Source organism: Schistocerca cancellata, chromosome 6 (assembly GCF_023864275.1).
Source record: "Schistocerca cancellata isolate TAMUIC-IGC-003103 chromosome 6, iqSchCanc2.1, whole genome shotgun sequence".
In the NCBI taxonomy this organism is placed as follows: domain Eukaryota; kingdom Metazoa; phylum Arthropoda; class Insecta; order Orthoptera; family Acrididae; genus Schistocerca; species Schistocerca cancellata.
In genome coordinates, this window is record NC_064631.1 from 575,972,865 (window position 1) to 575,987,793 (window position 14,929).

The 14,929-nt window shown below is 38.7% G+C and overlaps 1 protein-coding gene across 2 annotated transcripts in view; it reads right to left on the reverse strand.

Moving 5' to 3' along the window:
* Positions 1 to 3,642: 3,642 nt before the first annotated feature.
* LOC126191555 (serine/threonine-protein phosphatase 1 regulatory subunit 10-like) overlaps positions 3,643 to 14,929 on the reverse strand; it is a 110,354-nt gene continuing 99,067 nt past the window's right edge. Inside the window, exons 7-14 of one of the 2 annotated variants that reach the window (XM_049932468.1) lie at positions 9,697 to 9,920; positions 8,539 to 8,662; positions 8,193 to 8,450; positions 8,013 to 8,096; positions 7,771 to 7,930; positions 7,287 to 7,611; positions 6,838 to 7,204; positions 3,643 to 4,823 (exon numbers count right to left, since the gene is read on the reverse strand). In XM_049932468.1, coding sequence (XP_049788425.1) covers positions 4,705 to 4,823; positions 6,838 to 7,204; positions 7,287 to 7,611; positions 7,771 to 7,930; positions 8,013 to 8,096; positions 8,193 to 8,450; positions 8,539 to 8,662; positions 9,697 to 9,920 — 1,661 coding nt within the window. In that variant the 3' untranslated portion in view covers positions 3,643 to 4,704. The remainder of the gene's footprint in view (positions 4,824 to 6,837; positions 7,205 to 7,286; positions 7,612 to 7,770; positions 7,931 to 8,012; positions 8,097 to 8,192; positions 8,451 to 8,538; positions 8,663 to 9,696; positions 9,921 to 14,929) is intronic. The other variant, XM_049932467.1, reaches the window with a different exon arrangement.

Below are 14,929 nucleotides of genomic sequence, written 5' to 3' on the forward strand. Positions count from 1 at the left end.
TTTTCGGCCGCAGCGATGTTGGAGATTTTATGTTTTACTGGATTTGTGATATTCACAGTACACTCGTGAAATGGTCCTGTGGGAGAATCCCCACTTCACCGCTATCTCAGAGATGCCGCGTCCCATCACTTGTGCGCCAATTATAACACCACATTAAAAGTCATTTAAATGTTGATAACCTGTCATTGTAGCAGCTGTAACCGATCTAACAACGTGCCAGGCACTTGTTGTCTTATATTGGCTCTGCCGACTGCAGTGCCGTATTCTGCCTGTTTCTTTGGCGCTTAAGTGTATATTACAATTGAAAGACTTTATGAATGATATTCCTGCGAGTCAAGTATTAGGTGCCAGCGATTCTTAGATAATTCTTGAGCACTACTCTCTTGCCGTGTTACCTGTTTTGTAAATACATACAAAGCATTGTTAAAGATGGTTAGCTACACACCAGGAACACTGCCCTATAGCACTGTGATCCGTCACTCACAAAATTATTTTGTTTTGGCTATAGCACCTTTTTAATTGAAGCCCATGTGATAATCTTGTTGCCTGTAATTTTCTAGGTTCTAATGCTGCAAAATGTCAAAGTGGTGGGATAGGTGATTCAATTTGCCTCCATCTTAGTGTTTCTGACATTAGTATCTTACTTGCTTGTGATATGAATGCACTGTGCACAGTTATGTTACTCAGAAGACAGTTTGTGTTATGAAGCTTTATCTAGCTGTCTTCCATTATCTGTCCCTTGCAATTTCATTTACAGATCAAGAACTTGTGCAGATTGCATGTTACACTCTTACTCCTGAATAGTTTCTGTAACATAAAAAAGTCTATTTAGCTTAAATCTCCCCACTTTACATTTATTACATTACATTTTTTATGTATGATTACTTACTGTTTTCTGGGATTGCCTGTACAAAAAAGTTAACAGCGTACCTTTGGGATTAAGATTGGAGAGAGAGAGAGACACTGAAGATATTAAGACACTGCAGTGTGAATACATAATCAGAAACACAACTACTCAGATACACTGAGTGTGCTTTAATCACAAACTTATTTGCAGCAAACAGCTATGGTGATGGTAACCAGAAAATGCCATGAACCTCTGTGATAAGCAAATATCCTACAATAAAATGTATGGAAGCAGCTGGAGCTGCACAAGGAAGATTGATGAATTGTTGCTTATTTCTTCTATGATGAAGAGTCTTCAGCACAAGCAGTCACTTCCTCTGTTTAGTAACTGTGTGTTGCCTTGTATCGTAGGTACAGTGAGCAGTAAGACATGATTTTCAACAGAGAAACAGCACTGTCTCTTTTAGATATACTGTGTACTCAAACTCAGTTCAGTGTGTTTTACTTGGTAGTATTGCACCAAAAAATTCTTTTTGTCCATGGAATTTTCTCTGTTTTGCTCTTAATTCCACTATTAAAGAAAAGTCCTGTAGCCACAAGGAAGTTCATTCTACCTGGATTTAATGTTGTTTTCTTAGTTTTGCTTTTTTACACATTGCCAAACAATGGTCATTATACTATATTTTTGTAATAGCATCTGTCACTAGAAATGTTCAAATACTACTATGTTCAACATCTGTTAAACAGAGAGAAGCTTTCCTCTAGTTACAATTTATGTCCTCACAGAAACTGAAATTGTAAATGTGAAGAATTAAGCTTTTTTAAAACTTTATTAATAATTATAAAACTTGCCACATACATGAGCACTGCATTCTGCTGCTTAGCTTGTGACCACCCAACTCAGTACAGTCATTTTATGAAACATGAGGAAGCATGTACCAGTGTGTACACAATAGTATTATGCCCAGTTTCCCCCTAAACAAAACCTGCAAATTAACAAAGTACATTGAAAGTGGCTGCAACCAAATTTTGGGCATAGAATCTTCTACCTTCAGTGAATTTTACATCAGTCACACTGTTAGGCTCTACAAAGCATTATATGTGCTGTTCACAATATAAGAAGAGGCTTCTTGTCTGACAAGGGTAGTTCTCATTCATAGCAAAGCTCATTTCCCTTCTATTGCAAAGGTTCTACCTACTCTAACTTGTATACATCTGGAGGCTTTTGTTTCACATTATAAGGAAGTGTGGTGCCGTTATAAAGAGATGTGGTTGTGGCAAGGAATGCATAGGTGAAACTAGACCAATAAAAGAATTATCAAAGAGGATGAACATCACACACATTTTAAAGTCTGAAATGTGCAGTAGTAGGGGGGGGGGGGGGGGGAGAGAAGGAGGATAATACTTGAGATAAGACATTTACTTACTAATGAATCATCATCTGCAAAAAGTAAATTTGACATCCCATAAATGAGTAGCAAGGTAGCAACTACACTGTCTGTAAACTGAAGAGGTAGAAGCTGTTCCCCCACACTCTTTACCCAGCTACATCAGAAGGAGCTTCTACAGGTTGCTCTGCAAGCTAATACTGACCATTCCATCATGCATTCACCTTTTGAATCGGTGGTAGTGGTGCACAGACATGCCTGAGGAATATTTACTGTCCACTACATACAGTAACACAACACAAAATGCAGGAATTAGTAACTAAATGAGTAATGCAAGAAACACACACACACAGAAACTAGATATTTTGCAAAACACTGCTAGATGGAAAAACTTGAGTCTTAGTCATCTTGTACAGCAATTAAAGAGTTTTTCCCAGGAAAGGCCACTCTGTTCACTGCAAGTGATGCTCGACATTCAGTTTAAAGACTGACTATAGCCAGCCATGACATGCTGAGAGTATAAATCACTCTCAGGAAGTCACATTACAAGCACAATAACAATAACATTTGTGTTTCCTGAACTATCTTAAAACATTCCCTCCATCTTGTATTGTCTGTTGTAAGTATTTAACTAATAATTATGGAGTGCCAAATACATCCTGGGTAATTTTTATTGGATAAGTCTCCTTTTTCCAAAAAGGACAAGGGAGCTCCCTTTTGTACAGGGACTGTGATACCAGCTTTCCACAGTGTCCAACTACTTGTGGACATTATAGAGAAATCTGTACAGGTACAATAATACGACAAGTGCCAACTTTAAGCATTTCTCAGTGCAAAGAACGTTTTAGTAACTAATAACATGCAGATGAGTAATATAGTCAAGAACCTTCACTTTTCAGCAGAAAATACCCTTCCCCCCCCCCCCCCCCCCCCAATCATTTTCAAGGCATAGACTGTGATCTGCATTATAAATCAACAGTGTATGTGGTCGTCCTGGTGCAGATCATACATGATGCCAAATAAGGTAAGTTGCATGTAATCAGTATTAGAGCCACTGCCTGTCAGAAATAGCTGCCACTAAGATGTATAGACAGCAGATGAAGTAGGTAGTATCTCTAGCAGTCAGTGGCACTAGTGTTGATCATCTGTAGCACCAGCAGGGCTTACAATGCACAACAGCAATTCATGCCTTGAAAATGATGGAGAAGGGGGGGGGGGGTCTTGTAACTGCCAAAATATTGGTGGTTTTCGATGAATCTATCCGACTGCATTCCTGCAAATAGAGTAAAGCGTTTGCGAAGTCAGTAAGTAGACAATAATCCGAGGTGAGGTAGAACACTCAAATACATATTATTGAATTACCACATGTATGTGCATTGAAAATCCTTCAGCACTGTTGAAAGAAAACATTTGAACGTTGATTTTTTTTCTCCTCTAGCTTTATAGACATGTTTGACAATCAGTGCTAACAGGGTCTGATATTCAGCTGGTCATCTTCATGAGGGTTTACATATTCGTTTCAAGTATGAAAAAATATAGTTTTTTATAACAAAAATTTATTTCACAAAAAGTGAAGTCTGTTGATTGTATATTGTTTAAGCATGGCATCTTTCACAAGTGAGGATTAGAACAATATTTTAACATCAAGTAGGCATTTTACACTTATAACTAATTTGTACTTCTTTGATGCTTAGTAATCAACATTTACAGCAGTCCCACCTAAAGCAAGTACATAAATAATGTGACTGTAATAAATATCATCATAAAATGATGAATACATTAAATTATAATGACTGCTGTATAATAAACTACTAAGCTTGTATTATGTTTGTTAAAATTTGTTATTCACACACAATAAAATAAAAAAATTGCCCAAGACTGGCAATGCTGCCTCTATGTTTCTTCGTATGCACAACATACAACATTTTAGTAGTTATCAGTTCATGCAAAATCGTATTCAAAAATGAATACTTTTCAATTATATACAAATAACATAATTAATATACTATTTACATTCTGCACTTTATGCATTACAATTTACATACATAAATTCTGCAATCTCTTAAAATATAAAAAAAATGTAATTTACTCATTATCCTTTGGTTATATAACTTTTCTTATAAAATCCCAGATCAACAAGCAAAGAATGAAAAAAAGTTCAGTAACAGTTTTGAATGACGCCTGCTTAATTAAAATATCAGTCTCTGCTTGAAGTTGTGGTCCAAATGGACTAACTGACTGTACATAATGGAATGTTCTACACATCTGACTCTTGTCAGTCAGTTTTTATTTATAACATTTTATACAAATAGCACCAGGTTTGACCAGTCGTCACGTCACTCTGCACTTCGAATGAAACTGGTATGAAGACAAGTTTGTGTTAAGAGTTGCACTACTTTCAATCTTTATTGCATAGCGAATTATCCACAATAAGAGCACCAACATGACACTGAGACAGCACTTTGTTGCACTAATACTGGGGGCCATTAACACCCGGATGCAGGAAAGGGCACTTATCACCTTGTCTGCAATAACCATTTCTAAAATGTTTACAGGGTGTCCTACTTGGTCCATTCCAACTTCCTCTACCTGCAAAAGAGAAAGAGCATATTATTTAGTATATTTATCAGTAATATTGAAAGGAAGAGTAAGACTACATTGACTATCCAAAAAGTTCTGAGACTATTTTATTTCTTGCATCATCATATCAGCACAGTAACTACAGTCACAGCTTGAATTAATGACTACGACAGTTGATATTTTTAAAAATATCGATATATCAATGAAAAAAATATTTATCTGTGGCCCTATAAAAGTATGGGCCACACACTGTAACTATACTGCCAGTTTTAGATCTATATATTTAAGTATTGACTTATTATTAGATGTTCTATAATCCACAAGTTAGCTGACTACTTATTCCCCTTAGAGCAGGAATTGAAAGGAAAACGATGCATGTTCACGCCTGGCGATAACCACTTTGGTAACTGCGCATAAGTTGTACAATATAAGGTGTCCAATGGATCTGTCATCAGATTTGTCTGAAACACTTCAAACGCCAGCAACCTAGCAGTTCTAGTGTCAAAGTTGTGTGGCGAAGTTAAATGTTGCAGTTTTTGTTGGTAGTGCTCAGCACTGATTATGTCGGCATATCCTCTCACATGTCTCCATCCACCACAAAAGCCAATCTTGTCATTTAGATTATGGTCATCTTTTTCAGCTACTGTTTTTGAAGAACTCAAATGTGAAGAAATAGCACACTAATTGTGTTAAAAATTGTTTTTTAACACAACTGGTGTGCTGTTTCTCCACATTGGAAATCTCGTTATTCCATTCACACCACCATCCCCCATTGCAATCGGGCTTCTTCTTTGTGCCACCTATACATCCTTCACACAATCAGAGAGAAAGACTGAATGTGATGGGAAGTCAAAAAGTAGCAAGACTCCTAAGTAAGATTATGTTCTACTACTATTTAAAGAAAACAATTTCATATATTTACTGCAAATTGTGAAAAAATATAAAATAAAATAAAAATACCAACACTCGATATTGCCATTTCGATATCAATATATTGGAAAAAATATATTGCCAATATATATCGATATTTTTGGAAGTTTTGATACATCACTACTTTATCACCAGCCCTACTAACAGACATGCATTTGACCAGCCAATTGTGAGTAGGAAGTGTTGAGAAGCAGATATGCAGCTGTGGCATTTCATAAATTACTATGGAGCCACGTTTCTAAATCAATTATTCATGACATTCCCCAAAATCATTTGAACAAGAGAAAAATTTGTGCATCGTTTTTCCCACACAGTGCGACTTCAAACAAAAATGAAGAATGGATGCCTATTGTGACTTGACTCAAGTGCAAAATGTGAACAATTATTTCCTAGAAAAAATTATCACAGGTGACGAAACATGGTGTTATCAATGTGAACCTATCACAAAACAACAAAGTGCAGAATTTCACATGAAGGGTCAATTCTTTGAAAATACTCCCAGTATACAAGTTAATGTGATGCACAAGTTAATGTGATGCACAAGTTGTGAACAACATCCCAAAGAAAAACTTTTCTCACAGTTTCACGTGATTGTATGAACTTCTGTTTTTATTTTTTTTTATTTTTTATTAACCCAGTCTTAATATTTTTGGGCTGACAGGGGTACATCAGAAACATGTCATCAATAATTATTGGTTTTTAAATGTTTGTGCCAAAAGCACATGAAAAGAAAATATTATTTGTTACAATTCAGCATCCAGTAAAAACTTGAAGTGGAAAAGCCAAATACAAATGTAATAGAGCACCTGAATTTATTTTTATTTACGACAGTGTTGGAAGTAGAAACAATGAAAATGAAAACAAAACCATGAAAATGAAAACTGAATAAGTCTGAAATGAATGTTATCAGTAGAATCATAACCTTTCTCAGCAGCAAAAACAAGATGAACAGATTGTAAGATATAGCACATTAGAAATGACACACTGTTAAAATGACTGCTAGACCATTAAGCTGCCATTTATGAACCTTGCTGTCCAATCCTTCTTTAAAATTCTACTTATACTGGAAGATATAATGATGCAGCGATCTTACCTCCACGTCCACCTCTCTGCCAACCTCCGCCACCGCCGCTGCCACCACCACCACCAATGGGGTTGAACCACTGACCTCGTCCACCCCTTCCTCGTCCTCCACCTCCCATATTATGACCACGCATATTGTGACCTTGTGCACCACCTCGGTATGGACCAAACATATTTGGTGGACCTGCCATTGGAAAACCCTGCATGGGATAAGGTGCACCCTGATTCATTTCATCTGGTATCATGCCATAACTCATTTCAGGCATTGGGCCAGGAATGTTTGGTGGCATTCCCATATTCATTGGTGGCATTCCTGGATTATACATGTCCATTGGGACAGGCATTTCATTTATAGGAACAATTTTTCCATCTCCAGTCTGAAAAATAAAACAAATTAGTCAGTATAAAATAATGTTTCAACAACGTTCAAAATATTTGGATAATGGTTGTAAAATTTACCCTCCAGTCTCCTCCACCTGTGTTCATGGAGTTAGGCACCATCATTCCTACAGGTGGTGTCATGTTTGCAGGAGGTATATTTTGTTGTGGTGGGAACACAGGTTGAGGGGGAAATTGCTGAGGCTGTTGGAAGGTTGGAAATTGTGGCTGGGGTACTGGGTATTGATGAGGAGGGGATGGAGGGGCCAATTTAGGTTCTGGCCATGGTGTGTTCTGGAAATCATTCACACTATCAGGATTGCCAGTGATATCATCTAATGGTATGATTACAGGATCTGTGGTTGCATGAATCTCCATATCAGGTTCTGCTGGAGAATCTGGTATCCTAAAGTGAAAAAGAAAAAAGTATTAAAAATCTTCACTGTACATATCCTTATTAAAAATACAGTAATATAGAAATGATATCACATTATTTTAATCAAAATTATGTCATAGTACGCTTCAAAGAGCAATTTAAAGACAAATAACACAGTGCTTCACTTACATACTCCTGCTGAAGTACAGTGCTTGAAGAACAATCTTCTCGCGAGCATACTGAATTTCCTTTTCCCTGCTATTTTTACCGGGTTCAACTAAATTTGTTGGTACATCAATGGGTATTAAAGGCTGCCACGTAGTTTTCTCTTCCATGATATCGTCCTGAGCTAAAACATAAAATTTGTTCTTTATACAATGGATCATTTAGACAAAAATGTTATTATTTTCAATGAGTAGATTTTTACTTACGCAATTTTCTTGAAAGAAGAAAAGCTTCTCTTTCGTGTGATCTTTCCATCTGCTTCATATCCATAAAATTTTTTGTAACATTCACTGCAAGGAACAAAAAAATAATGAGTATATCATAGTGCTTTCCATGTGGTAGTCTTTATTGTATATCAATATTAGTATCCTTGTTAAATGTTTTACCTCTTTCAGTTTCATCCAATTCAAAGAACCGCACATCTTCCAGGTCTTTCTCAGCTTTCCATCGCACGTTTTTCTTTGGCCCTTTCCTTGTTTTATGATAAATTAAAACACCCTTTGGCAACCTTACACAGTGTTCCTCCAAAGAATCGCTTTGGGTTTCATCTGTACTCTCATTGGAATTTTCTTCTTTGGTAACTATTCTGTTTTCACTTTCTTCTAATGGAACTTTTAAAACATCCTCTACTTCCTCTGCAGTGGCTGAAATAACAGGTTCTCTTTATTAGGAAAGTCACACAAAAACCAAAAATTTCTAAGAGTACAACACATATAAATGCAATTTACATACATTTTGTGTTCTCCTCATCTTCCTTATCCTTTGAAGCTTCAGTTTCAATGTTCATGTTTCGTTCACGTTCTGGATTATCTTCCGATGGTTTATCATCATCAGTTTCCAAAGTATCCTGGTAAAACTATAAACATAATAAGAAAATATAAACATTAATTTTAATATTTCCCGCTGAAACTGTCCTAAGAATTGAAGAGAGGTAATGGAAAACTTTCTAATTGCCATTTTTTCACAAAACAGTGTCAGTGGTTTTGTGTTCTCAGTAGTCTGCTGCAAGTCCCTAGGCCTAACTCGTGTGCCAAAACACGGAGAAAGTCTTCAAAGCATGCGTTAGTAGATAGTGCATGGTCATTGTGCCAAGCTGTTCTTTTCCTCTGGAGTTCCAAAATTTACAAGCTATGAAAGTGTTTTTGTTGACTGCTGTTCTACTAGTTAAAAATGTAATGCTGTATTTTATTAAATTTCTGTTACTGCAAATAAAACACAGTGTGTCATATCATGAAACAAAAACAAAAACTTCCTTCCTGATATTTGTGAGACTGTACTAAAGATCATTTGATTCTTACAAAGAAGAGAACAGCAACCATCCACTGTTAATAACACTATTTATTTACACAATTAACACCATTATTGGCTCCGAACCAACAGTTTCATCTTCAGATGGCTGCTCATGTTGATACTACATTATTTGTTCTTTACATAAGTTGTGTGGAGAAACAGACAACAACTAATGTAAGAAACAATAAATGTAATATAAACATGAACAACTGCCTGAAAATGAAACTGTCAATTCAAATCTGGCAACAGTACTGTTTGTGTAAATGAATACTATCATTAATTGTAGCTGGTTACTGTTATCCCCTATGCAAAAATCAACTAGTAAAATCAAAAAGAATCTTCCTGGGACTTAGAATGCTCCTAAAAATGTATTTATTTTCTAATTTGTCTCACTTTTTTTTTTCTTTTGTGGTGATGCAGCAAAATTCAGTAATATTAGAATGACTTTTTTGGGTACAAATGTGTTAAATACAGACATACATTATTTTTATTTCTTCTGACAAACAACAGATTTGGCACTCAGAATGTTTTTCATTGTCACTCTCAAGGGAATTTTTTTCATTGTCACTCTCAAATTAATATTTTTCTTCTTTAATTTACCTTAAATGTTGGCTTCACAATGGGTGGAGATTTGTTCTCATCAGGTACAGGAGACTCTGGTGGTGTGGTATCCCTACTGCACTCTTCATCTTTTCCAGTACCATCTTTCTTTGGCTCAGGAACATCTTTACTATTACTGATACGTCGTTTCCTCTTACGAGGTTCCTTCTTAGTGGAAGCATTCAGTGCATCCATAAACATGTCACTTTCTTGAAGGAAGCATGCTGCAACAATAAAGAAAAGGACATTAAGTATAATTTATAAACAATGACAATATTTATTTAAAATTTCTTATGTATTTTATTTCTGTCATCCACCTAAAGGAAAATTAAATATAGTTTACACTGTACATTACACATAACAAAAGCAACTGTACACAAAATCTCTCTCGGCCTCACAGCAACTGCCACCTAAAGGAAAATTAAACATAGATTACACTTTACATTACACATAATGAAAGTGACTGTACATAAAATGTACATGCACAAGTAAGCTACATAAATCAGACCGTGTGAAACGTTTTTAAATAGTATGTTTCTTCCTGTCTCAGCTGGAACTTCTGCCTATAAACATTAGTTATCTCCTTTCATTATCAGATACAAGCTACAAAAAAATTCTGGAACTACTGTTAGAGTGAGCCTAGAATAACAAAAACAGATAGCACTGATAGGACTGTCTTCACATATATGGTACCACAACTTATTGAAATATAAAACGAAGTGCTGGCTGAAAAGCTAGAATGGACTAGAAACATAATTTTGATTTGTTTCTTGCACACAAGCTGCTTATAATTTCACATTGAATGATATCTTTCATATGCATAGACATGGCACATAACCCCAATAATTCCTTTCAACAGCACTATTCTTCATTGTTGGACACTGTATGCTACCACTATCTAGCTCACGTTGCCAACTCGGAAAAATGGGACAGGGCGGGGGTGGAGAAGGTTGTGCTGATACTGTTTCTGATGATTTCCACCAAGTACTATGACTTTCTTTTTCAAAATATTATAGTTCCTTGCCATTTAAAACCTTATATTTATACTTGTATGTGCAAACAAAAGTAACAATAATGAATAAATTTTTACGACTTTAATGCAGAAACATATCCACAAGGAAATGGCTTTCTATTGCATTTTCACAAATAGAACATAAGCCACAGGTAGCCGAACATTGCCATAATCCAACTATACAGGACGTCCCAGGAGGAATGGTAAATATTTCGGGATATTACAGTAACAACTATTTGAAGCAAAAAAGTGTAGTAAACACGTGCATACCTTAAGGGCTATGGGATCTTCGATGTTGTGAAACAAATCTCTTCTACTGCAAGCTCTTTGTTTTTCATATTTTTGGAGGATGTAGTATGGAACAAAACAAGAAAAAAATGTCTAGTAAACACGGGCTCTAAAACACATACCTTAAGAGCTATGAACACTTGTTCTGTATAGGAGAGGTGTTCACAGTCTTGAAGCTGAACAAGTGCTCATTGCTTTTAATGTAAGCAATTTAGAGCCCTTATCTAATGGATAATATTTTTCTTGTTTTGGTCCATATAGAAAGCAGAGCACTTGCAGTAGAAGAAATTTGTTGCTCAGTATTGAAGACAAAGAAGTCTCATAGCCATTTAAGATATGCCTTTCACAGCTCATGTTTACTAGACTTTTTGCGACAAATGATCGTTCCTGTCATATCCCTGAACATTGACCATTCCTCCTGGAGTGTCCTGTACAGATGGCACCTCATTTGTTCACAAGCTTCTTTAAATTCACATTTAAAAATTTTCTACTTTTAACCATCAAAGTGTGTGTGTGTTTATCCTACTGGCGTCAGCAACTGTAATATATGAACCAGATACCACGTGCGTGAAAGCAGAATTGTTTTCTGTAAGTAATGAATATTTGCCCATATTTTACGAACTGACAATGTATATTGTGTACATTCATCCCAATGAGATGAAACAGAAATTCATTTTGACTTGTTGAATTTCATTGCACCAACTCTTATGTTGTTTTTTTTCTTTCTTTCTTTCTTTTCCTCTTAAACGCAAGAGAATTACATTAAAAAAATTCATGCACAATGATGATCCATAGAAACAAGTGACACTATCACAATTGACAGATCCACTTATTAACTTGGTCATCATGATCTAGAATAGATATTGGATATCAAGGGGCTGGTGGTCACAACACCATTCCACTCAGAGAAAACTTACAAAACATAAAATGTTAATGCTTGTCGTAACTTTCAATTTTTGACTTTTGTACCAAGAATTTAGTGATATTATGTGTTGTGCATTTTTCACCGTATGCAACTTGATATACCTGGGAACTATTCTAGAATGGACATTTCCCACTATCCTGTTTTCCTGCATTCATTTTTCTGTATTATTTATAAGCATGTATTAAGGTAGCCATTCATTCTTCCTCCCTACATAGTTTGGTTGAGAACTGTTCAGCCCATACCAGAGTGAGCCAGTGAGTGGTTTCCATTAATTAACTGGAAGGTTTCCGTAAATGACAAATTAAATGCTTTGAAGTTGATGGAACAGGTATACACATCCTCTCAAAATTATTATTTTTTCCCCATTTCACACTACTCTTGAATCAAAACAATGTCAATATAGATCTACACAAATACAACTGTCTTGAACAACATAATTTGGCAATCATATATATATATTCTCATAAGCACCCAGTTTTCCACCGAGCAGTCTCTTAAGATAATACTGTACATCTCAAAGCCCTCCCTCCCTACTGAACTAAAGATGAAATAAAGTTTAGTTTCAGCAGTTTTATTGCTCATAGTTATGCACTTAAGTTTGGAAAAATTGCAAATTGAAGCCATTGTTAAAACACAAAAAGAATCCCAACAAACCTCTTTGTTCCACGTATATAACAACTCAGTTTTTACAATTATTTTCTATCTACTTCCGAAGTTTCCCTAGAGACTACATTTTTAATTTATATGCATTCTAGTCTCCCCAACAACACCATTATTTAATGAACGTGACGAAGTTCACAGTTACATAATAAACTTGAATGCGGGGATATATTTTATATTATGTATTAAAGTGCACATATTGGATTGTTTTAACTTTACAGTTAGAATGCTACACTTCATAGTAACTGAATTCTTAATTAACCAGTATCTGGTGCACATTGCAAGGTGGCGTGTAGTAAGAATAGGATGATATAATGGATAACAAATAACAAAACATTTGGTTTTAAAATACATTTATTCAACCATCATGTACATACAATTTATAGCAAATGCAACACAAAAATAAATTATTTGTAAGTTATCTGAATTGTACAAAACAAAATGCTATGTATTTATTTAATCACAACTGGACATTGGTTTCAAGTGTGTGTGTGTGTGTGTGTGTGTGTGTGTGTGTGTGTGTGTGTGTGTGTGCAGAAGAAATATTTAATGTACTGCAGCAGTGTTACTTGTGAAGAAAAAAATAAGATGTCGAAGATTCGATGGAAGAGTTGGATCACAACTGTGTGTGAGAAGGCAAATAATCAATGGAACAAAGCTGAGTGGTAGGGAGATAGAGGGGACAGGGGTGGAGAGGGGATCATCGCAAAGCGATGAAGAGGTAGGAGGGGGGGGTGGCATGACAATAGGCTGGGGGGAGGGGAGTCGCATAACAAAAGAAGAGTTGAAGAAGGGAGCAGTGGGATGACAAGAGGGGGATTGTGGGAAATGTCAGGGGGAGGGGGCAAAAGGGCACGAGGGGAGTTCTTGGGAGGTGGGTGGCGGCAGAAACATGGTGCAGGGGTGCTTTCAGAAGTGGCAACAACAGGGTGGGTGCAAGAAGAATTTTCACAGGAGGCAGCAACAAGTGGTTGGGGAGGGCAAAGGGTGTTGGAGGGGGCAGTAACAGGGTGCAAGGGGGGGGGGAAGGGCAAAAGGGCACCAGAGGCGTTGGGGTGGGGTGGGGCGCGGTGCACTACGGGCGTTGGAGATGGGAGGGGCAAAAGGGCTCCAGAGGCGTTCAGGAGGGGCGTGCTAAGGGGGGGAGAGGAGGGAGGAGATGCACTACACTACGGGCGTTGGAGATGGGAGGGGCAAAAGGGCTCCAGAGGCGTTGTGGTGGGGCGCGCTACAGGCGTGGGGGGATGCGCTACGGGGGGAAGGGATGTGCTACGGGCATTGAGGAGGCAAAAGGGCGACAGTGGGGTTGGGGAGGGAAGGGGAGGCAAAAGGGCGACAGTGGGGTTGGGGAGGGAAGGGGAGGCAAAAGGGCGACAGTGGGGTTGGGGAGGGAAGGGGAGGCAAAAGGGCGACAGTGGGGTTGGGGAGGGAAGGGGAGGCAAAAGGGCGACAGTGGGGTTGGGGAGGGAAGGGGAGGCAAAAGGGCGACAGTGGGGTTGGGGAGGGAAGGGGAGGCAAAAGGGCGACAGTGGGGTTGGGGAGGGAAGGGGAGGCAAAAGGGCGACAGTGGGGTTGGGGAGGGAAGGTGAGGCAAAAGGGCGACAGTGGGGTTGGGGAGGGAAGGGGAGGCAAAAGGGCGACAGTGGGGTTGGGGAGGGAAGGGGAGGCAAAAGGGCGACAGTGGGGTTGGGGAGGGAAGGGAAGGCAAAAGGGCGACAGTGGGGTTGGGGAGGGAAGGGGAGGCAAAAGGGCGACAGTGGGGTTGGGGAGGGAAGGGGAGGCAAAAGGGCGACAGTGGGGTTGGGGAGGGAAGGGGAGGCAAAAGGGCGACAGTGGGGTTGGGGAGGGAAGGGGAGGCAAAAGGGCGACAGTGGGGTTGGGGAGGGAAGGGGAGGCAAAAGGGCGACAGTGGGGTTGGGGAGGGAAGGGGAGGCAAAAGGGCGACAGTGGGGAGGGAAGGGGAGGCAAAAGGGCGACAGTGGGGAGGGAAGGGGAGGCAAAAGGGCGACAGTGGGGAGGGAAGGGGAGGCAAAAGGGCGACAGTGGGGAGGCAAAAGGGCGACAGTGGGGAGGGAAGGGGAGGCAAAAGGGCGACAGTGGGGTTGGGGAGGCAAAAGGGCGACAGTGGGGTTGGGGAGGCAAAAGGGCGACAGTGGGGTTGGGGAGGCAAAAGGGCGACAGTGGGGTTGGGGAGGCAAAAGGGCGACAGTGGGGTTGGGGAGGCAAAAGGGCGACAGTGGGGTTGGGGAGGCAAAAGGGCGACAGTGGGGTTGGGGAGGCAAAAGGGCGACAGTGGGGTTGGGGAGGCAAAAGGGCGACAGTGGGGTTGGGGAGGCAAAAGGGCGACA